At 45.9% G+C, this 22,957-nt stretch overlaps 1 protein-coding gene across 2 annotated transcripts; it reads left to right on the forward strand.

Moving 5' to 3' along the window:
- The first annotated feature begins 14,074 nt into the window (after positions 1-14,074).
- On the forward strand, positions 14,075-22,485 carry LOC131211446 (protein mothers against dpp). Of its 2 annotated transcripts, none has more exons than XM_058204911.1 (3): positions 14,075-14,176; positions 19,455-19,738; positions 19,809-22,485. In XM_058204911.1, the coding sequence occupies exons 1-3, from the start codon at positions 14,113-14,115 to the stop codon at positions 21,042-21,044; spliced, it is 1,584 nt and encodes a 527-aa protein (XP_058060894.1). In that variant the 5' UTR covers positions 14,075-14,112; the 3' UTR covers positions 21,045-22,485. The 2 variants fall into 2 exon arrangements, with proteins under 2 accessions (XP_058060894.1, XP_058060895.1); XM_058204912.1 differs by lacking the exon at positions 14,075-14,176 and adding an exon at positions 18,940-18,993.
- Positions 22,486-22,957: the final 472 nt, after the last annotated feature.

A 22,957-nucleotide genomic window follows, 5' to 3' on the forward strand; every position in this document is an offset into this window, starting at 1 on the left:
CTCCGGAAGGGACTTTCTGAAAGTGCCGGAAGATGCGATACAAATCAGATAGAAGCATTGAAACTGATCCAGCACCGAGTTGATAAGTGATAAGAATTAGGAGTTAAAATGTGTGCTAAATATTTGAAATAGCCACTATGGTTTGTGTCGAACGTTACTATAAAGTGTGTTTAAAGTATTTGTTTTTAATATATGTTTATGCAAAAGTTTTGCTACGATAGCGCTCCGCACGCTCTACATTAATCGTCCAGCCAGTTAGACCAATCCTCGTTACGCTAATCAAATCCGGGCTACAGCCCCATGTACAACAAATCGCATCCATCAATCGTCATCCAATTATCGTACCGGGCTCAGCAGCTCCCTACCTCAGCCAGTGTCTCCAGTGCAAATGGGGGGCGGTGCATCGCGATGCATCTCGAGTGCAGCCGCTGCTCGAGTCCCTCCACCGGTTCGTCCGTCGTTAAGCCGCGTCATTGCAACGCCAGCCGAGCCACGCGCCCTACTCTGACGTGTGCCGTCGGAAGCGTCTAATCCCCGCCGTAAGTGGTCGTAGTCGACTTTTTGCCTCAACTCCGCCACCAGTCTCCTGTTGACGGACAGGCAGGCAGGCAGACCCGAGACCGCCGCACACTGTCGTCATCAATCGGTGCTGATGCAGCCAGCAGGACGGACAACAAACCGTTTGCAAATGGATGGACTCACGCGCGTCACACAGGCCGCCGTGAGCCGCGGACATTACCGAGCAGAGAGCGAGTGTAATGGAATATTTATATTAATACGCTGATTATCGCCAAGGATGGAGCTCGGGTTCCGGCCTGTTTTGTCGGTCGCTGTTTAATTGAATGTCAAGCATGTTTAGCATCGAGCAGATATCGCTTCTCGCAATGCGGAACCAATATTCGATTGGACGGGCGCACGATGCGCGATGTAGTGTTTCGTTCTTATTTACATTTACTACTGGATGTAGTATGGATTAGGTTCTTGAGTGGGAAACAGGAAGCATTGGGACTTATCCTTCAGTGGAGGTAGGTTCCTACAAAACCTCCCTATTGTTGGTGTAAATTTTAACGAGTGGAGTTTCCTAAAACTTTCTTCCAAATCAGCAAGGAAGCGGCGTGTCTGCAATTTTTCCCGCTCTGTACGAAAACTGTGGGCGATGCACGCCGGTTGATGTGGCTTGCCCCCGACAGTTGTAAGAGGCATGCCGCACACGATAGAGAGCGTATGCGAACGACGACGATGATGGAGCCGTTTCCTTTAAGTGCTTTATAAATACATATTAACCCGCCCTGCCACAGTTCCTTCGAGTGGTGGGTTCATGTGGTTAGTACATCGTCGGATTTGCCATTTATATCTGGCTCGCCGCCGCTTACCTTCGCCATGTGCGTCCTGTTTCGTCATCGTCAACCGTCAAGCTAGCAGCAGCATCATGCAATTTATGAACCCCAATGGAGCACGGGAAGCGTTCCTTTTTCGCCTCCCATCGCCCCCAAAAAGGGACTGATTTGCCGTTGGGGATAAAACGGAAACCTTAATCCTGTGAGAACTGTATGGAAAACCCATGCCCCAGTATATTTGGAAGTAGAGTTTCGTTTCGTCGTCGTGATCTCTATGGCTCAGAAAAAGATTTTTCCAGCTCGATTTTAGTAGCAATCGTGACGCGAACCGCGAGCGCGAGGTGTGGCGCCCGGCAGATCGTGGGGAAGTCTGAATTTTATCAAGATCGCCCTATTTTGCCTTGCCCTCGTCCCCGGTGCTCTCGTGGGCGTCATTGGGCGCGCCCCCTTAAAGATTGCTCGATTTATTCGAAATGGTATGTAGGTAATTTGGAATTAAAATATAGCCGCGCGCGCGCGCGATGGTGCGCGAGTGTTCTGTTTACGTTACTTTCTAACCATATATTGTGTAGACCTTTCCGGGGAGCCCTTCTTCTCCTTTGGTCTGTCCCTTTGCGCTGGCCATGTTTGGTAAAATAAATAAAATTATAGCAAACGTCGCAAGGAGATCTCTGTGATCAAGCGCTCGCACTTCTCGCCTCTTGCGTCTGTTTGTGCCGATCTTTGAAGCGATCCTAGCTTTCAGGCGCTGTGATACGGGGTGGTAGGTGAGAATGCGAAGCGAAATCGGGGAGTGTCGCCGGCGTGGCGGCGATCCGCGTCGCGTGGCCTCTTCTGCGCGCTTCCTTGAAGTCATCATTACTTGCGTTACGCTTCGTTCGCCCGCCAGTCCGCCCGCTTCTTTCCAAACGATCCTCGCCCCGGGGAGCACCTGTTTATCGGCGCGCATAACTGTGTTATGATGATCGCCGTTATGCTCGCCTCGCCGCCGGACCATGCTGTGATGGCGGCGGGAGGTGCGCTGATTCCTGCTGCCAGACGACGTTTTCTGCCCAGCAGAGCAGAGTTCGCCGCGCGGCAACACAAGGTGGCAGCGCATTTATGTATGTGGCCGCCAGATTAGATTGGGATCTTCTGCTGCTGCTACACACGCGTCATGATGTGCCACGTGATTGCCTCCACATGCTGTGATTAGTGAAGGGGAGTCCTCTTCTCGATGCCTCCCCCCGATCACTGGGGATGGTGACATCGATATTGTGCTGGTCTCGTTTACCAATCATTAAAGTCTAAGATGGGCGCGAAAATAGTTTTTAGAGCGATGCTAAGTTTTATGATAGTTTTTATTTGGCTTTTATGTTTCAAAGGTGGGAAAAAATCAAATAACTCAAAAGCCCAACTGTGTTCGGCCATTGCCGATTTGTTGACGATATTTTGACGGCTCCGGGCACATGTTCCGCCGCACGTCTAAATGATGGTCAAATCAACTTTTTATTTTATTTTAAACGATAAATATTATTTGCCTATAAACAGGATACTTTAGTTTCTATAGAAAAGTATGTTCAATTGAAAGCACAGCCCGCCTGCCGTCCTCAATTAGAGCTATACGAAGATGATCCTCTCGTGTAGCGGTTCGTCTCACCCGGAGAGGAACATTCACTCTACAAATCTTCACATCTTCACGTCTGGCTGGGACAGGTTTTGCTGAAGGTGGGCTTTAAATGCTCATAATAGGAGGCGTCGCTCCGAACGATCGATCATTTGATGGTCGCGGCCCTTTTTTGCTCTTCCTGCACACGTGCAAATATGTTTCCACCCCGCGACGTCTCGGATCGTGCTCGTCGAAGTTGTGCGTGCGTGAATTAATGTGCCCCGGTTAACGGGCGCCAGCGGGTAGTGTTTATCAGGTGGTCAATTTGTTGCACCGGAGCTCGGAAATGTTGTTGCTGTGGTGGGGCATGGAGAAATGCCCCCGTTGGGAGTCCACGATCACCGATAGGAGTTGATTGCGCCGCACTCCGCACTGAACCGAGAGCTACCCGATACGGCGGCCCGGCTTCCACAGGCGCCGTTTTGTCGTATACATTCACCAATCAGAACTGTGTAACTGTCAGATCGTCGCACTATGGGGAAAAGGTGGTCATAAAGCAACTTTTAACGGTGAAGTTTTTAGTTATATTTTCCTAAAATAGATAAGTTATCTACGACCAATCCGAATTTTGAGCCATCTGCGTTGCGTAGATTCGGAGAATTCTTCTGTCAAAGTCGGAAGAGTGATAAAAATTGCGCTTTAAAACCCTCTTTTATCAGCTACTTTAACGCGATCGTTAGCAACGTTAGGCAACGGTAATGGATTCTTTTTTGATATAAAATAATTAAATATTCACGTTTGGCATCGTTTGTACACTTTTATTGGAAATTGGAAATGCATGACACGAAAAAATACAGTTTATCAAGTTTTGTAATGCAGCAAAACTATTACGGGGCCTTGCGCAACTAAACCAGGTATTACAATAAAAATTTATGTAATTTTAAATTATTTCCAGTAAGTTTTACATCCGTCTGGATCCGTCCGAGTCCGCAAGATTTTATTTTGGACTTTACTTGATTCAGAATATTTTTTTTACCATGGATGAAAACATTAATGACTTATTTAAAGAAATTGATAATATGAATTTAAGTTTGGATGAAGAAATAGACTAATATTATATTCCATCAAACGTTGAAATAATAGTTCATGGGTAAGATACTTCGGATGGTAATAATAATTTGTTGAAAAATGCCCACAAACGCAATGGTTAAAGCTCCTCGATCATGTTATATCTTTTTTTACACTCATAAGGCATAAGGGCATAGATAAGGCGTTTACATATCTTTAATACTCTAAAATGTCGAAAAAAGGTTATTTATTATACTTGAACTCATGGGTTACACATAAAATGTTCAATTCAATCAAAACACATGCAAAGAAAACAAAAACGTTAAAAAATACCGGAGATTCTCTCCAAAATAAAATATGTCCGCCTTTTCCATTTATATTCCCCATAGTGTTGTCGTCTTGTGTATTTGCACAATCATTTCCAGAACGAGTACCTGGATGGATGCACCGAAATCTGTCACTAGTGAATAGCATTGTATGCTTGTTTCTGAACATGGATCATACTGGACCAATTTTTCCCCATTTTTCCGGAACATTAAGCGTTACCAGTGGCTCCGTTTTTGTGGCCGATACTGACAATCGAATTAATTGTCCGCGTTCGGTTCAGCGACAATCTAGGCCCCCTGTCAACATGTCGTTCCCGTCTTCACCACAAAAGGTTGTGTTACTTTTCATGTTCCGTTGGAAGCTGCTTGCGCGGTTGATTTGCTGAAGATTTATTAAAGCTACATTCATGCACTTCACCTCCTGGTGTTGAGTCCCGAGTCCCGAGGGTCCATTTTCGTGCCCCGTGCCGTTGCTGGCGCAGCAGATTTTACCATCGATATCGTCAAGACCTCATCTTTTCTCGTTTCCCGCAAGCGCCACATGTGTGATCGGTCGCCCGGAGCGGCCGGGGCAGATTATGCCTCGATGTCTCTCTCGGTGTGTAGCGTTCATCGACAGCATGTTTCCCCGTCCAGCGGCTTCCCGTGCTCCATGCTTCCCGTTTTCGCAACGCCCGAAACCCGCGGCCGCTCGGTCGGCTCATTATTCGTCCCGTGTGTCCACTTTTTGGCCCGGCACCGTTCGTCATGTGTGTGAGGAGTTGTTGTGGGACGGGTGTCCGCATAATGTTGCCCTGACCGTGATGGTGCTACGACGGACACGGCTCCGTAGCAGAGTGCATCATAATGACATTACGACGCGCGCACCTCGAGCACTCGTCCCAGACACGGGCCCGGGTCGTCGTCGTTGCTGTCGTCTGTGGCGCGCGCGTTGGTGATTTATGCGATTTTTGTCTCGAACCGCCGCCTCATGGGTGCATGGTGTGGACTGGTGCATGATGATGCAGCACGTACTAACACAAGCATGCGTGCACCACGGATGCAACAGTCGGTCGGGGAGCACTCCTCTAGGCGTGTAGCGACGCACGCAATCCTGTGGCCAATGGCCATTTAATGTTTAATGCGTCGCGCGCGTGGGTAATGTTAATGCTGTGTCACTGTGTGCTGTGCGTTTTTATGTGCTAGAAGCGGCGGGTACGGTTCGCTGTGTGTTCTCCCGTTCCTTACCCCGTTTCGATCTTGATCTAGAGGGGGACTTTCTGTTTACATTGAATGCGCAACAATTTGTTTACATCGACAGCAAATCAAATCACGGCCCCAAGATAAGTGAAGCAAGAGCTGCTGGCGGTAGAACAGGAACACTGATTCAGTTGGCATGTGTAGACTTCAGTGTTGGTTTTTGCTTAATGCTCATAACGTTTTACGAACTACGTTGCTCATTCAGTAGTAGCAGGTTTTACTTACACTTCTTTCCGGTGCTTTGTTCAGTCTTAAATATTATAAAATAAGAGAACAGTATGATGCACAGAGTAGCAAATCACATCGCTGGGGGAATAACGTTAAAGAAAGTACTACCGTGGTCAAAAATAACGGAAGCCCGATTTGTCTTCGTTTACTGTGGTTTGATAAATTACGAAATTTTTCCAATTGACCACTCTGTAAACAAAAAATATTATTTATGGGTTGTGCGTCAAAAACGACGGTGGATTTGTGGAGAGACAATTCTTGAGTTCAACTTCCTCGTGATGTTTTTTTTTCCACACCTTTTTGGTCCTATCAGAAAGTTCTTTTTTGGAGTTCCTTTGGAGTCTTTGCTTGTTGAGTCAAAATCGCGATTTTTAATTTTGTACTATGGCTTAAAGCACTGCGACCTTCCAGAACCAAGCTGCGATAAGCATTTTATGTGATTCCCTCTTCAACATGGTGACCTGGTCTAATCTCTTCAAAGCTATACACTGCAAGCTATACATTAAACAAGGTAATGTTCCCAATAAAGCATGATTAGGAGGACAAAATTGACAGCTGGAGCCATCTGTTGAAAAGTATCCTTTCATAGGTTTAGACCTGATAATCCCCTGACCTGAAAAGAATTTTTCGGACTGTTTCGAAAATTGAAAAAAATGTATAAATGGAAGTAAAAAAGTATATTTCGAGTTATGAGCGAATTCCCGAAATTTGTTGGCCGCACTAGTATCTTAGCTTGATTGACGGCCCATTTTCGCGAGACTAGTTTGATGGACTGGTGGAGGGCACATCATCATCATCATGGCGAACATCTGTATTTCAGGCACGTTCTGATCGACGTAAATAATACCTCGCTGGTTGCTGCTGCTGGCACGCATGTGATCTATGCTATGCTCGGAAGTCATATTGGTCTCCGGAGGCTTACAACGGCGCGCAGAGTAGTGTACCGTTTTCGCTTCCAGATAAGTAATAATCGCCTCTTCGTGCGGTCTGCGGTCGTGGGGCAGCTTTTTTTGTGTTTGCATGTTTTGATCACGCTTCCTAGATATGCCGCGTTCGCGCAATCAAAGCGACCCCAATCGATCATGATCGGCACATACGAGAGGAGAAGGGAGGCTCTGCACTATTCTCCGGCGCTCTGGACCTTGGCGTTTTTGCGTGGCTTCTTGCGAAACCCGGAGCCAGCGCGAAACGATCACGAAAGCTTTCTGATGGCTGTGGGAGGCACTTTGTTTCGCTAACACACAGCATTCGCCAGAATATGCCTGACCAACGTGCGGTGGACAGGATTCGACTCCTTCGTTCATTGAGTGGTCGCGCCTCGAGTGTTATTGCTGTGCACAGAACCTCAAACGAACCTTCTTCCCACGCACCGCGACATCAGAGCACCATTCCCTCCGCCTCCGGCCAGCTGAAGTCGCCCGAAAAGCCCACATGTGCAGGAAGCGGTAGAGGGAAAGAGAGGAGCGATATGCTTCATGTTTGCGCCCGACTACCGATGCTGGGCCGACAAGACGCTGTTTGTTTTGGTTGCGTTCGGCGTGCTCCCGCCAAAAGCTGAACAATATTTTCCTTTCGGCCTTCTGTAGCTCTCGTGCTCGCTCGCTCGCGACTACAAATGGCGCCAATAACATGCGAAACCTGCCATGTTTTGTGCCTGGGTGTGAACGGTCGGCGATGTTGCAATGGCAGGCGCACTCGCCACATGCATAAATGCACTTCCCTCTCGGGCCAGTGCCGTGTTTGGTCGCTCCCATTGCATTGTACTTTTGGTGGACTGGTTTTCAATACGCCTTACATTAGCCGTACGTCTAAAGTAAAAAGTCACTGATCTCAGTGTCTCTGAGAAATATTACGTTAAACTTTGTTTTTCGTACTGGAAGCTAAAACAATGAAATGTAATGTCAATAAATTCTGTCACATAGGATTCACGGGAGGTCAGGTCGTCCAACGATCATTTTTCGTTTACTAAAAAAATCCATGTAGTGTTAAAATGTGTATGAGCGCATTAAATACTGATCAAATAGTTGGAAACAATTCATCGGAATAGATCATTTTTCCTAACGATCTGCAGTGATCGCCGAAAATGAAGAACATTTCAAAAAATTATGATGGTCAAATACCTTTTCTTACAAATTGACTTATTTCTGTCCAGATTTGTTTGTTTTAATAAATCTAGCCTTGTTTCAAGATATTTGACTACACGTTTATCAATTCATTGTTGTATCAATTTCGCACTGTACCCAGCTTTACGATGAACACGCCTGCCATTTTCATAACCATTCAATATTTTTTCCTATTGCTGACCGCTGTTGTCGAATATTTTAGCAAAACCCCGTGTTACTTTTATCATTACTACTCATATTTATTACCATGTAACGCTCCTTGGATAGTTTACAGTATTTCGAGTTTTTTTTTACATATTACAAACTGAGAAACAAAATAAGATCTTGTGGAAACGCGATGCGCGTTTCTTATCCTTAATTCTTTTTTCGACACAGAGATATAAAAAATATCACGCTATTATTTGCCGTAAACAACCAAATTCGTTCACTACTGCTACTTATCTACTTTATACCGAGCAAAAAGAAGTAATTAGAAAAAAAATGTAAGCTTCAAAAGTTAAGAAAATTTTGTTTCGCACTTCCCAAAACAGTCCAAATAGCTGTAAATAGCACACGAAATTAAATCAAAAAGTGATGTAATAATTTTGACAATAATTTTACTCTTAGAACTTTAAACAAAGTAAAAGTGGCTTGTTCGTAGATCATCAACCTGCGTGCGTTGTACCGATTAATCGGTTTCTATGCTGACCCCCTGAACCCCCTGACAGTGCATCAAAACTTGAGTTCAAAATTTTAAGTAGGTGCCTAAAATATGGTTTTGTCCGTTCTAATAACTAAAAATCATTAACTAACATCCAACATCTTAAAAGAATGATTCCAAAACAAGATATAAATTTTTTTCAAACATGCTCTATGCACACAGCTTCAAATGTTCAGATGATTAACTTTGTTTCGCTAGCCCACTGTACATGACCCAATAAATACTACCTAACGTGTTAATCCGTGCCCAGTATAAACATATTACATATAACACAAACTTAGCTGATTATGTTTGCGCCGTGATCCCTTTCGCCAGAGCGATAATGCTCGGCCCCCGGTTGTGGTGCAGTTTCTTTTTCTGCTGACACAGTACCTTTGCCATTTGTTCTCTGTGATTTCTCTTAATCAATCGATCGCCCAGCACGAGAATGGTGCTGGTGCTGGGGCTCGAGGCTGCTGTCTGTGAGAGAGAGAGGGTTCTGATCTGATCTAACGGTAATTCCGCCCGATCCGTTCCGTACGGAGGCAGAGCAAAACCATTAAATGTGCGGCTCTCGGACACTACCTAGCACACGTTGATTGACGCGCTCGATGTTGTCGCCAACCGCCATACGCACCAGGACCCACGGAAGGGCCCGCGGTCCATCAGACTAATCCCTAGGCGATCGAGAGAACCGCGCATGTTTTGGGTGAAAATTCAGCCACACTCGAAAAGAGAACTCGGGGTGGGTGTGTAGTGATCGATCGCGATCGTGTGGCGTGGCTGCGTGTGTTGTGCTCTCCGCACGCCGCCCCGTGGTCGTGTGTTTAGCCTACCGAGTCGGCGACTTCGATCGGGACGCGGAGGAAGCGGCGCAACGAACGCAAAGAAAGCCAGTTCGTCGTGACGACGACGACGACGACGACGACGACAAAGTGGGCACCGAGAAAGGCGCGCGAGAACCCGGGGACCGGATCGGGTGAGATGAGGAAGGATTGCGTCTCGCTGGCGACGACGATCAACTCAGCGCGCTCCGGAGGACGATGTTGCTGCACACACATACACACGATCGGGGGGGTGTAGTGGTGGTGATGGGGTGGCCACGAAAGCCATTCGAAATCGATTCTCGTTCGTTCGCGGAGTGCGCGAACGCGCGCCCGGAGTATGTTGCGTGCGCGCGCCTTTTAACCACGCCAATCAGTTCTCGATTCAAGCTCGAGGCGGAAACTCGTTCGTCGTCGTCCGCGTTTCGGATAGTACAGTTTGGGTTCGGCCGCCGTTTTGCTTTTCCGGATTTATAAACAACGGACACAGTCAGTCGTTCTGACTGTATACACTGTTTCATCAGTTCTTTTTTGGTTTCCGGAACAGAGTTGAGAGTTGGTCTCCGGATTCGAAGTTACGCCCTCAGTGTACGCAAGGGGCCGATAGGGGATGTGTCTAATGGTTATTGTGCGAAGCGAATGACGAGGCAGAAACTGTAACAATCGACAACCGCGTTAGGGTCCGTCGTTCGCGAACATTATCGCAATTAGAGCACACATGTCGTAAGCTGGAACTGGAATGCTGGAATGCCTGTGCTGTGTGACCGTGGGGATGAGGATTATCTTTCGCGAAACGGCCGCAATCGATCACCGGCCGCTCACAAATTCCTGCGATGCTCGCAGTGCGCACGAATCAATCAAGAAAAACCCGCCACATGTGATTTGTGCTCTGGTGCTGCGCGCTCCAATCGATAAAGTACGATCTTCGATTACGTCGACGGCGTTGTTGTTGTTGTGGCGCTGTTTTGCGGCTTATTGACGCCCCCTTCTCGGGTTGCTCGGCTCGGAAAAGAAGATATGCCACTCTGTGGCCGGCCTGCTGCTGCTGGTGATTGGTGATGGGTGTCGATCGGTGGAAAAGTAGAAAAGCATGAGTCGCACAAAAAGTAGAGATTCTCTCGGTGGCGTCAGTGCTGGATGCCTTGCGCCATATCTCAGAGGCTCGGCGCGCTGTGTGTGGGGACGGTGTGATCGGCTGGCGCCACCACCCTACAACGGAACGGCGTCATGTTGTATCGATCATCGATGTTTGGCGATCCTCTGTCCTCCCACCGGAGCGGGCCCCCAAAAGCGAAGCGCGTGATTTAGAACAGATATTCGATTGCTCTTCGGCGTCGCTGTGTTGCGCCGAGAGAACACTAGTAGCCAGTGTGTTCTGTTCGATCGGACACGGAGCACGGCCATCGTTCGGCCATCACCACCACCCGGCCATTGCGTGATATTTGTTTATTTTCAACCGTAAACCGCAGCATCGACCCACAGTGTGGTGCTGGTGAACGAAAGGGATAACGGCTTCCTTTCGGCGAATGTGTGCCGGAACGAGAGAGCACGCAACAGCGCGCGCCTAGTGGGGGAATGTTTATTTTGATTGAGTTTCTAATATTGACATTAGATATCGAAACCAAAAAAAAGGAGTCACGACGGGCCGGCGGCGGTGCTGTGGAAAGTGCATAAAAATGTGAGCCAGCAGGGCGTGTGTTGGTCTTGGTGGAAGAACCAAAAAAAATACATCCACCCCAAACTGGATACTGGCGTGGAACCTATTTGCCCCGGCATCTTCGACTATCGAGTGCTTTTTTTGCCTTTTCTAGGCCCCCAAACGCCTTTGCCATTCGTCTTATATGTCGATGACCCGCGAAATCATTCTTAAGCACCTCTTCGATCGATCATCGAAGCAGCTCCTTATTTGGACTTATTTCGTGACAAATTTGCTGAGCCTTCCTTTTCGTTTTTTGCTTGCTCACTCACGAGACGATTGATCATATGTTTATCGTGCGGTAATCGAGCATGATTCACGAACCGCCCCACGAGTCCGGACTTCGGTTTGGAGTGCTCCATTGTTTGTTTTGTCGATTTTCAAAATGTTCGCGAATAATCGCCAAGGTGTTGATAGGGATGAAATATTAGGCTCACCCATCCAACAAGTGTAGGACGTTTAGAATGCCATAAAAGCATCCGTTTCTATGTGCCGCAAAAGGGGAGGAAACCTATGACTGTTTTATCGCGCGCGGAGAAGATAGGGTTGCACGTTCTCGACTATACATTGGCTGGGCGTTACATTTGGAAATAGCCAGAATTCGAATAACCGCCACCAGACTGTCGATTAAAGTTTTAGATAGATGGAGAGCGAAAAGACGCCGCGGGTGTGTAACTGAATACTTTTGTAATCGAACCCCGGGCCTGGCCGCGGGATCCCGAACATCATTAAGCTAATTACAACGCGGATGCTGATTAGAAATTGCGATAATTTGAACAGCATACAGCATTTCACTTGTTGCTGTTGACCTAAATGTTTTATTCGATGGCTTTTCCCCCCACAACAATCAAGCCATTACGCTTTTTTGACGATAACCTTCAAAGCCACCAGGATTTGAGTTCATGTTTCTCGTCAGCTTATCTAGCGAAGAGGAGTCTTCCTTAGACCATCCACGCGTTGGGTCCACGCGTTGCTTCTACACTCTGTGATTAGTTTTGTGTTACATCTGAGTAGCGAGCTGCTAACGATGGGCCTAGCGCGGCCTAGGTTAATGATGAATACAATTAAAAACAAATTGCAAACAGCGAAAAGATTGTGCGTTTGGGTCGTGTTTGGCTTTGCCAATAATTATGCCAGCCGCGACTGATTAGAGATGGAAACAATTTTCGCTTTGGAGGGTGACCTCGAAACGACTCCCCAAAACACCGTTTAGCGAAGAGTTTCGACGAGATAAAGCTGACATTTTTTTTCGGTGTGTCTACGGTTACTTGAACGAACTGACCATCTCTCAGTTCGTTGGTGCTTCGCGCGCGATGTTGGACGAAATTTATTGACGATTTTTATGTCCCGAACTGGTCGCGCAGTCGCTGTCGACGACGAAAGTTCACCATCTGCCGCCTCGGCGGCGTTCAGGTGAAACTTTTTGGTCAAATCTTCCCAACATGTCATTTTATAACTTTATCTTCGTCCGTTACAGGGTTGTTTTTCTCCCCCTTCAAACCACTGTGTTCGAGGCGTTTTTATCAATTTCTTGGCTTTTTCACTCACGATCAATTGGATTTGCTTCATTCGCGCGGAGTATTTTGTCGATGCTGTTTTTTGGGGATTTCTCAAATCTTTGCAAATGGTTTTTTCCAGCTCCAGCTGATTTTTTTTGGTGTCCCGTCATGATGTGCTGGTTTCGATTTTATATCATTTTTATGAACGGGCTCAAACGATTTCACCTTTAGCATTATGAAGCAAACCAATAGCGCAAGAGAAAGCGAGGCTGACAACGGGTGGGGAATATAAGATAGGTTAGGGTATAAACAAGGGTATATCTAAAAACAGAACCGGGAAGCCTCACTGGGAGGATGTTGGCCGACGACGACGGAGCTCAAACTTTTCGTCGCAACAGTCGGTTTTCAACTAATGGAGGCAGATTTAGACAACTAATAAATATTCCTAATCGACACAGTTCTATCGTTCGGCTCCGTCAACAACACGCGACCGGCGTTCTGTGCTCGGCCGAGAGCTATGTTGGATTTATTATACGTCCAACAGGTTTCTAGAAAAATGTGTCAACCTTTACCTCCTCAACCTCTCTCTCTCGACGAAGTGGATTGACCGGATGTAAATATATCCCCGGTTCTAGTTGATGATGGTTAGGAAATAATGAACTACTTAGCGATTGTGTACCGTATTTTGTACGCTAGCACTCTACGGATGAGCACGCCACTGTTCAACACTCGATTGCTTGAGAAAGATCGGGAAGTAAATTTGTTAATAGCAGCGCTTCCCAAACTTTTAACAGCTACCCGGCTTAAGTAGAGTCCATCATTAACCGGCGTTTGATATGATCTTCTAGATTCTAGAACATCATCATCATCATCTTCATCATAAACAAATTCGTGAAGAGCGTGTGGAAGCGCGAATGGAAGTGAGTGAAATCCAATTATTATTTTTCGTCTTCGTAGCATTTTCTGCTAGCGACTGGAGAAAAGACCGCGAAGCGCTCGGGACCGATGGGTGTATGCTTCGGTAGCAACCGACGATCACCACCAGCGAACGGGCTAGAAGCCGGTCTGGGCGAACTAAAGTGATAATAGCTATGAAGATGGAAAATCAAAGCCGCTTTAATACATTTTCATTCCTTTGATGCCGACAGAGCCGTGCTCTCCAACCTTCTCCCAAACGGGGTGTTTTTATGTGTCTGTGTGTTTTTTTCTTCAGTTGTTTGCTTCATTCGAAACACGATAATATTGAAGTGGAGCATTCTGAGTGAAGCGGCCAACCATTAGATCAGGAGCGCCCCGGCCATAAGACAATTGTACCGAAAAGAGTGAATTAGCATAAAGCGTGAACGAAAGTGATCGATTGAAATTAGTTTCCTGTGAGTTTAATGAGTTTATGTACGGCACGGCACAAGGCAACCACCGTTCCGATCGTGACTTGATTTGCAGTGCAGTTTCGTAGTTCAACTCACCGTTCAATCCCCGCACCCGAGAGCCGAAACTTAGAACTAATGCTGCACTCACTCGACTACAACGCACCGTCTGGGGCAGAGATGGCGAGCGGTTACGGAAACGGTTAGTTTGGTGGGGAACGCGACAAGTTCACCGAATAATTTATTGATCAAAATACGATTTTAAATGGTTGTTCTTAGTCGATCAGTTAGTGTTGCTCTGGGTGTTAGTATTTTTTTAAATTAAAAAATCGTTTTTATCCCCAACAGAACTTCCCCATTCATATGCCCTGAAAGGAGCCGTCATGTTAGTCAATACCCGTTCGAAGTTGATACATATTAATATTGATCCTGGGGTGGACATATCTATGCTCGTGACTGAAGATCAAAGATTATGTTCATTTTTGGCAGCAAATAGAGCATAAGATGGTGTGCACAGTTCAGTTGCATGAGCCTCCGACTAGCCTGTTATTCAATATCTGCAGTGTGACTCGATAGTGCCAGGTTTGGCTCGGGCGAACCTCTTTGCCACTGCATATCCTCTGCACGTTAATATTTATGGTATCCGTGTATCAGATAGGTGCAGGGATTGAAAACAACGAAAATGGAACCAAAAATAGTGCAGCGTTGTTGTCGTCGGCATTCAAGTCGACCCAAAATTCGTATGAGTTCCCGGGAGGAGATGTACCAAAGCACCATATGTTGTTTATGCTGCAGTCACAATGCATAAATTTCGTCAAATGTAGTTAGGAAGTGGCACTATCAGGAATTGCTCTTGCTCTTTAATGAAAGGTTTACGTAGGCCAGATCAATGGTCCAAGAAACGGCGATGAGCGCAGGACTTTTATATGATTAAAAAATGAAATGTATAAAATGTGTATGAGTATTCAGGAGTCCAACGATTATGTATTTCCTACCTCATTTAATGGAATAACTGATAGGCATCCCGAAGCTCATCAAAACGTTTTAATTTTGCTGTGGAACGCAATTATGTTGCGTATTTATCTAGTTCACGTTTCGCGACTCCGCGACTCCAAGGAGACCCACATTCGAATCTGATAAGAAAACAACAAATGGGGAATTTCACTCGACGTCGATCATCTTGGCCCGCGTGACAAATTGCCAGTAATTTTTCCCTCGCCATCCGGGAGTTTATTGGCCACCTTGGGCGAGGAGCAGAGAGATCCCCTCCCGCCCCGGGTAATGCCTATAAATTCGATAAGTCGTCGGTGGTTATCTGTGCTGCATCTAACACACCTCTAACCGCCCCAGTCTGGTTGGGTTGTGACTGGCGGCTGTGTGCGCTCCTCTGGTCAACGCTTCAATTCTTCCCTACTGATGCATTTCTGCGATTTTTTTAATGGCCGATCGCAGATTAGCGTTCAGCAGGTTTATTATTGCCGCTGTTGCTGCTTGCTGTTACGGTAGTACAGGGTTGAGGATTTAATCTGTCCGCCCCGGGAGCAATAAACATGAATTAATGGTTGTGCACTCTCTCGCCGGCTGTGCAGGGCCAAGTTGCCAAGTTCCGCACACCTGTTTTCGGACCTACTGCTGCTCTGCTGCCTAGGGTCAGGCCCGCTCTTTCTGGCACCTCACAGTTTATTACTCGATACTTTACAATTGTTCACACGCGCACAGATTGCGGTTCGGGTGTCCGCTAAGTTGCGCTAAAAACCTTTAACGGGGCTACCCCCACAAAAACCGGTCCGGGTCCGCCGCACACCACACTGCAGTCCACTCTGATTACCACCTCTCGTGAATGTGGGGGGAAAAACGATTTGAATGAATAGGAGAATGAAGGTACGAACGACGTCTTTAGTGATTTTTATTCGAGCTTCAACTTGTAACGCGACACTTGCCATAAGTGACATTGTTAAAAAACGATCGAATGTTTCATTAAACATGCAATGGTCGGTAATGAGCGAGCACTCTCGAGTTATCCTTCAAGCTCTTTTGACAACTTCGCTTGTAAAGTGTCACGTGGTAATATTTAAGATTATTAAAAGTTTCTTATTTTATATGTCTATGTGTTTTGTAATAAATTATTTTTTTCCAAATAACGACCGAATGATACTTTTGACAATTAAAATATACATTTCTCTGGGGCTCAAATCATCACCTTCATTCATCAAACTGAGTGCAACTTGTTTTCCTGCTTTGAGAAAAAAAAAACACAGCTGCATGTTGCTGTTCTAATGTGGCCGTTGGCGTGATTCGATTGGTGACCTCAAAAGCCTAATATGCACGCACATTAGAACTTCAGCACCCGGTGACCGGTGGTTATGGGAGTAATAAATTGTTTAATCACCGCCCATAACGTGACAACATGTAATGCAATTTATCAGCAGCAGAAAGAGCTACGAGTGGCGGCGGGGACCACTACTCAAAGTTCACCAATTAATGAAACTCCGTTATCGACCCCCGCCAGATGCTGGGGGCTGCGGGATCACTTTATGATCCGGTAAACTACGGAGAGCAACCGTAAACCGCTGGTTGAGAGTAATTTTTGTCACCTACCGGTCCACTCCGCGATCGCGGCGGTCCCTTGATGAAGGTTGTCCAGGTTGGCGAAGAGCGATTGCACGATTTGAAGCGGTAGCAATAACACTAATTACATTCTATTCGTAATTAGTTAATCATAACTGTGTGCCGAAGAGAAGGAAGGTTTAGGCATCTGTTGTGCACGCAATGTTTTGTTACGGGGGGGGGGCAGGAACATTGTCCGTGGCCCTCAGCGAGATGGCGCATTGGAGTCGAGCACTGTAACCCCAATACCTTAGCCGCCCATTTGTTGGCTTAGTCAACAGTATGACGTAAATCGAACTGATAGGTGATAGGAAGAATTTGATCGGCTGTTAAAAAACTCCTGCCGTGTTAAAACTCTATATTCCATCAGTGGTTCATCCATACAAAGAACTGAAGAAGGAATGAATAAAAACGGCACACACCTGATGGAAGGCACGTTTCGCGATAAGATAAACGGGTCGCTTTCTTCTGCAGTTTTATGACCCCGTGTATTATGTAACCCCGTGAGTGGAACACCTCCTGCGACCTAATTCTTGAGTTTTCTGCCGTTTTTTTTTAAATAGCAAGACAGGGAGAGAGAGAGAGAAAGATAAAGAAGCAGACAGAGATCCAAGCCAACCCAAGTAGAAAATTGTAAAGCTGCGCGCGATAAAGCGAAAAAGAATGGAGGGTCGCTTGATTGATGCTGACGCTAGTTAACGAATGTCTTGCTGCGGGGGGCAATAAATCGCAGCTATTTTGGGCAACCACGACCACAACGCACCACACACCAATGAGGTTGCTGTTTGTTCGCGAAAAAGGAAGTTCGATTGGTTCGTCGCTTAGCAGACGATCTTGCCGATCGATAGCACCGCTGCGCCAGCCTAGTATCGGTTCAACCCAGTACAATTTGTGTGTTTGTTCGTTGTTGATGAATGTTTCCCACTGGTACATGTTTCTGTGGCGATGTTTGGGCTGAACATTTGGAAGTGTTACACGGCACACCGGGCGTGTAACTTTTTGCTCTTGATTTGAGAACAAATGATAGACATTCAAGCCTTAAACTCTAGTCCGAATAATACACGAAAATGAAATTAGTTATTCATCTTAAGTTAGAGACTATATCAACACAAAAAAGGAGCATTGGTTCACTAACTTTCGCACTACCTCACTTTTGGCGTCAACTGAAAAAGGCATGATTTTGAACTTATCTCGATGCGAAGCAACAGTTGCAGAAAGTTAGTGGGAAAGCCGTGATTTGTTTGTTTGGAAATAACCGCCCGTAATTCCTCTAGCAAACAAACGAGCCCACGACATCCGCCTGATCATCATATTCGCTCCTGCTCTCGGAAGGCACGCGCTGCGGGCACTATCGGTTGTTGTGGTTGCAAGCGAATCAACAGAGTTCCCTCCATATGCCGTATCATCGCCATCATCATCATCATGCTTGTCATGCATGCATGAAGGATAATGTGCATATTGATTGGCTATTGGATCTGTAGCGATGCAAAATGAATGCACGAGATGCTGTTTGGCGATTATCATTTGCCTTTTCTGAGTTTCATTTATTTAAGCGATTTCACTCCGCTTCGTGGTTTTGCTCCTTGTCTCTTCTATGCATAAACTCATCCAGGGCGTCTGTGGCCAATACCAGAAGCTGGTTGCTCATATCTCAAACGTTGCATTTGTCAACGGTTTTCGTGTTTGCATTCCAAACGCCCCCAATTAGTTACTACAAAGTATAACCGCTGCATAGATGCTAGTGATCGGAAATGGAATAGCCGAGTGGTCATGTTTCGGTTACATCAGTTCGATACGTAGCCACACTTACCATGTCATAAAATGATCCGGGTATGCGTAACATGGGACACAACAACTTCGATGCAGCTTGTCAAGAAGGCAAAAGCACTGGCGTATGGAACTTGGCTAAAGTCGCGCGCGCATTATTATCCCGAAAACAAGTTAATTGTTATATGCATCTTCAAAGTAAATGACCAAAGAAAACGAACGTCCCCATATTTTTTTATCCCGTCCGTAAGGCGTAGTGCTTCCTTATGCGCGAAGTCTCTAGAAACTCTCTAGGTATGCAAACAGGTACCCTCACAAAAGTCAGTAGGCAATAGCCAAACTTTGTTTGGATCGTTGAAACGATGGAAAAGATCACGAAGGACGTGCCAGATCGCCAGTCGGTTTGACTAACATATGAGAGCCGTCTGTCGATGACTTGATGTTACCTTCTACTTTGAAGATGTGTAAATTGCTATGCACATGATGGAACCTTTTGACACGTAGCCGACGGGTACAGATGGTAGAAAATGTTTCTATATAACGATCCTGGATACATACCGTCCGTGAGATATATCAATGATTACAGGTACTGTCGCGTGCAAGTGCTGTGCTTCCTCCAACAAACGGTTCCACGTTTGAGTACAGGTAGCTTTGTTATTCTGCACATCGTATTAACTTGTTGTTCCGATGGTGAAGTTTTTCGGTCCAGACAGGTAGGGGCCAGATCGTGTATGGTCCGTTTCGTTTTGGGTTTGACCTGAACCATTGGAAGATTGTCCGTTATTGAGCTCGTTCAGTTGTTAGTCAGCGGTGAACTTAAAACGTTGTGTCTCTTAAATCGCCGTGCCCTTGTTTAGGTATTACCTCCGACCAACTGCAAAACCGTGTCACACCAAAACAAAGTGACATACAACGATTTAGTGTCAGTCAACGGTTAAAACAACTCTGACGTCGCTAAGTCGCGAGAAACTTTATTTTATAAACAATACTTGGGATCTACTCGTTGGTGGTTCTATCATTATTTCAATATTACAATTGATTCTTTTTCTATTGTCCTTGATCTACAGAGAACTAACCGTTGAAGTTCTATTCTCTCGTTTTTGCAGATTACTACTACACGATGGACACCGACGATGTGGAATCCTCGAGCAGTAGCACGATGTCGAGCTTGAACAGTTTATTTTCGTTCACCAGCCCAGCGGTGAAGAAGCTGCTCGGCTGGAAGCAGGGCGACGAAGAGGAAAAATGGGCTGAGAAGGCGGTCGACAGTTTGGTTAAAAAGCTCAAGAAACGCAAGGGTGCCATCGAGGAACTGGAACGGGCCCTTTCCTGTCCCGGTCAGCCCTCGAAGTGCGTCACTATCCCGCGGTCACTCGACGGTCGACTACAGGTGAGTTGTTTGCTTCGGCACAGTGGCTTTTTGGGCACCTCTAAATTTTGTTCGCCCTTCTTTTCCGTAGGTATCACACCGGAAAGGCTTGCCGCATGTCATCTATTGTCGTGTGTGGCGCTGGCCCGATCTGCAAAGCCATCACGAGCTGAAACCACTCGAATCGTGCCAGTATCCGTTTAGTGCGAAACAAAAGGAAGTATGTATTAATCCATACCACTACAAGCGTGTCGAAAGTCCGGTACTACCGCCGGTGTTGGTACCACGTCATTCCGAGTTTGCGCCAGGACACTCTCTGCTACCATTCCATCAAATGAACGAACCGAATATGCCGCATAACGTCAACTACTCGAGCACAGGCTTCAACAATTCGCACATGGGAGGAGGCGGTGCTGGGGGTGCCGGTAGTGGCGGCAGCGTCGGTGGCGGAGGAGGAGGTGGTAATGGAACCGGCGGCAACGGTGGCGGCGGTGGTGCCGGGCCGAATTCACCCATCTCTTCGCACATGGGACCAAACAGTCCGATGTCGTCGGTTTCGAGCCCGGGGCCTATCAATTCCAATCCTCAGAGCCCGTACGGAGCGTTGCCTGAAACTCCACCGCCAGCGTACAGTCCGCCGGAAGAAGGGAACACGGGCAACCAGGACGGAAACCAGATGGACACCTCGAATCAGATACATGGCGAGGTGGCTCCTATAAGCTATCAGGAACAACCCTACTGGGCGAGTATAGCGTACTACGAGCTGAACTGTCGCGTCGGCGAAGTGTTTCACTGCACCAACACATCCATCGTCGTTGACGGATTTACCAATCCGTCCAACAACTCGGACCGTTTCTGCCTCGGACAGCTGAGCAACGTGAATCGAAACAGTACGATCGAGAACACGCGACGCCATATCGGAAAGGGTGTGCACCTATACTACGTTGGAGGCGTGGTGTACGCGGAGTGTCTATCCGATTCGGCTATTTTCGTGCAGAGCCGCAACTGCAACCATCACCATGGGTTTCATCCGAGCACGGTGTGCAAGATACCGCCTGGATGTTCGCTGAAGGTCTTCAATAATCAAGAATTTGCTCAGCTACTATCTCAGTCGGTCAACCATGGGTTCGAGGCGGTATACGAGCTGACCAAAATGTGCACGATACGGTTGAGTTTCGTGAAGGGTTGGGGAGCGGAGTATCACCGACAGGACGTCACCTCGACACCGTGCTGGATCGAGATTCACCTTCACGGACCCCTTCAGTGGCTGGATAAGGTTCTGATGCAGATGGGATCGCCTCACAATGCGATCAGCTCAGTGTCGTAAAAGAAAGGATGAAAGGGACGATTGAACTTCTTTTCGTTAGATATGTTAAGAGGTTTCTAAGAAGACTACTCTCTTGCACGGACGGTCAGGCCGAGCTTCACGCTGTATCGCTCGTACTTGGGAGAGGGACGTGAAGTGTGATTATCCATAGAAAGCTGATTGAAACCGAATCGGATATTATCATTCTTACAGATTTCAATTGAAAATGATCCTCCGCTAATAGTGTTCAGGGCGGTCGCTGGCAAATATAAGGAGAATGCGTAAGGAGCAGATGGGAGCTAAGCGAACATGTGTAAATGCTTCCCAGCATAAAGTCTTTTTCCACCCTGTGTCCCTTCGCACCATAGGAACCATACTGCGCGATAAACAGCGGTTGATTACGTATCAAACTTTTTTTTAAATATTGATAAGCTACTGATACTAGGTGTACGAGTATATTTGTCTACAAGGATTAGCATTAGGGTGAATTGAGTTGTTCTTCCTTAGTTGCCGTAGTTTTATAACCGAACTAATTTACAACAACCCGGGTTACAACAAACTATTGGCAGCACGGATCTAGCGAACAATCTGGGCCATTTTAAGTAACACAGAGGATACGTCTTCTCAACCTATTGTTTTAAATTGTTGTTTGTCCGTTTATGAACTGCTGCGTCCTTGGCAGTGAGCATTGATATCTGTACAAAAGGAGTTTACTTGTTGACTAATTCAACTCAATAGTTCCTCAAATAATCATTGCAGCCATTCTTTACAAACCGTTTCGATTAAAAATGAAGAAACAAGCGAAACTGCTGTCCAGAAAATTTGTGCAACAAGTGACATTTGTGCAATGCAGATGCTTTACAAGTGTATAGCAAAACAAATATGTATGGAAAAGAAATGGATCAGGAAGAGATCCATTGTAGGTTCTAAACTTTTGTGATTTTTTCGATGCCATCAGCAAACTATGTTGTAAAAGCTACAATCGAGAGATGCTAAGAACAACAAATGTAATTTCGAATTTACTTCCTTTTACAATCACAGTTTAACGAGGAAAGTTTACGTGTTTTTTCATTCTTTTGCTATTTACGCCGTAGATTTATCTTTAAGTTGATTTACATTTTGTAGTTTTATGCAAATAATGAACATTTTGTTAAGCAATATTAAGATGAGTTTAGTAGGTTTAGTTCATGCAATATGGTTTATGTTCAGTCTATCGAAATGACGTTATATTTTGAAATGCTATTTACGTACTTTGCTGGACAGAAAAGAGCATGATGCCGGAGTACATGGAAAAGCGAAAAAATTGCCTTCAGATAATTATATTCAGTATTTCCCGTTTTATGATTACGAATGTCAAAGACGAAAGTTTTATGTGGTTTAGAACTAGCTTGCTGGATGAGTATGAAACAAACCCAAGGAAAGGAATACTTTGAACACAATACGAATGTGCGCTGATGCCTTATTCCGATGCCTTCAAAGCTGCGATTTGAAACGCAGCATTACTTCGGATAAAGTTTATTGAAATATTGCTAGTGTGGCTTGTTTCTCGAGGAACTGGAACGCAGGTTCGAAAGCCTAATCCATTTTGCCTTCATATTAAAAGCACTCAGCTAGATCAATTGCCTTAGTAATATTACTTTTCTGAACGGTTGCTATAAAACCGCAGAGTGCCTCGTTAAGAATTCCCAAGAACAAACCTTTGCTCGAAACTGTAACAACGTGTTTTTGTAAAGTAAAAATGAAACCCCAACACGCTACACCTTTTGCGATGGAATGACAGCTGCAACTTCCACGTTGGAACTTGAAAAAGAATGTGCTTTATTATCTTTTAAAGTAAGCTTTACTGTAAATGCACGGTTACAAAACTGTGCCTTATTTTGAAGGATAGAAAATATAGCAAAAATTAACCCAACCGTCTGTATGCATGCGATTCA

This window comes from Anopheles bellator, chromosome 2, assembly GCF_943735745.2.
Source record: "Anopheles bellator chromosome 2, idAnoBellAS_SP24_06.2, whole genome shotgun sequence".
NCBI classification, from domain to species: domain Eukaryota; kingdom Metazoa; phylum Arthropoda; class Insecta; order Diptera; family Culicidae; genus Anopheles; species Anopheles bellator.

Bases quoted from the DNA above. Each gene is read 5' to 3' on its own strand.
- LOC131211446 (XM_058204911.1), top strand. From the start codon at position 14,113: ATGCTGCACTCACTCGACTACAACGCACCGTCTGGGGCAGAGATGGCG. The intron at 14,177-19,454 runs GTTAGTTTGGTG...TCGTTTTTGCAG, and splicing joins GGCGAGCGGTTACGGAAACG to ATTACTACTACACGATGGAC. The intron at 19,739-19,808 runs GTGAGTTGTTTG...TCTTTTCCGTAG, and splicing joins CACTCGACGGTCGACTACAG to GTATCACACCGGAAAGGCTT.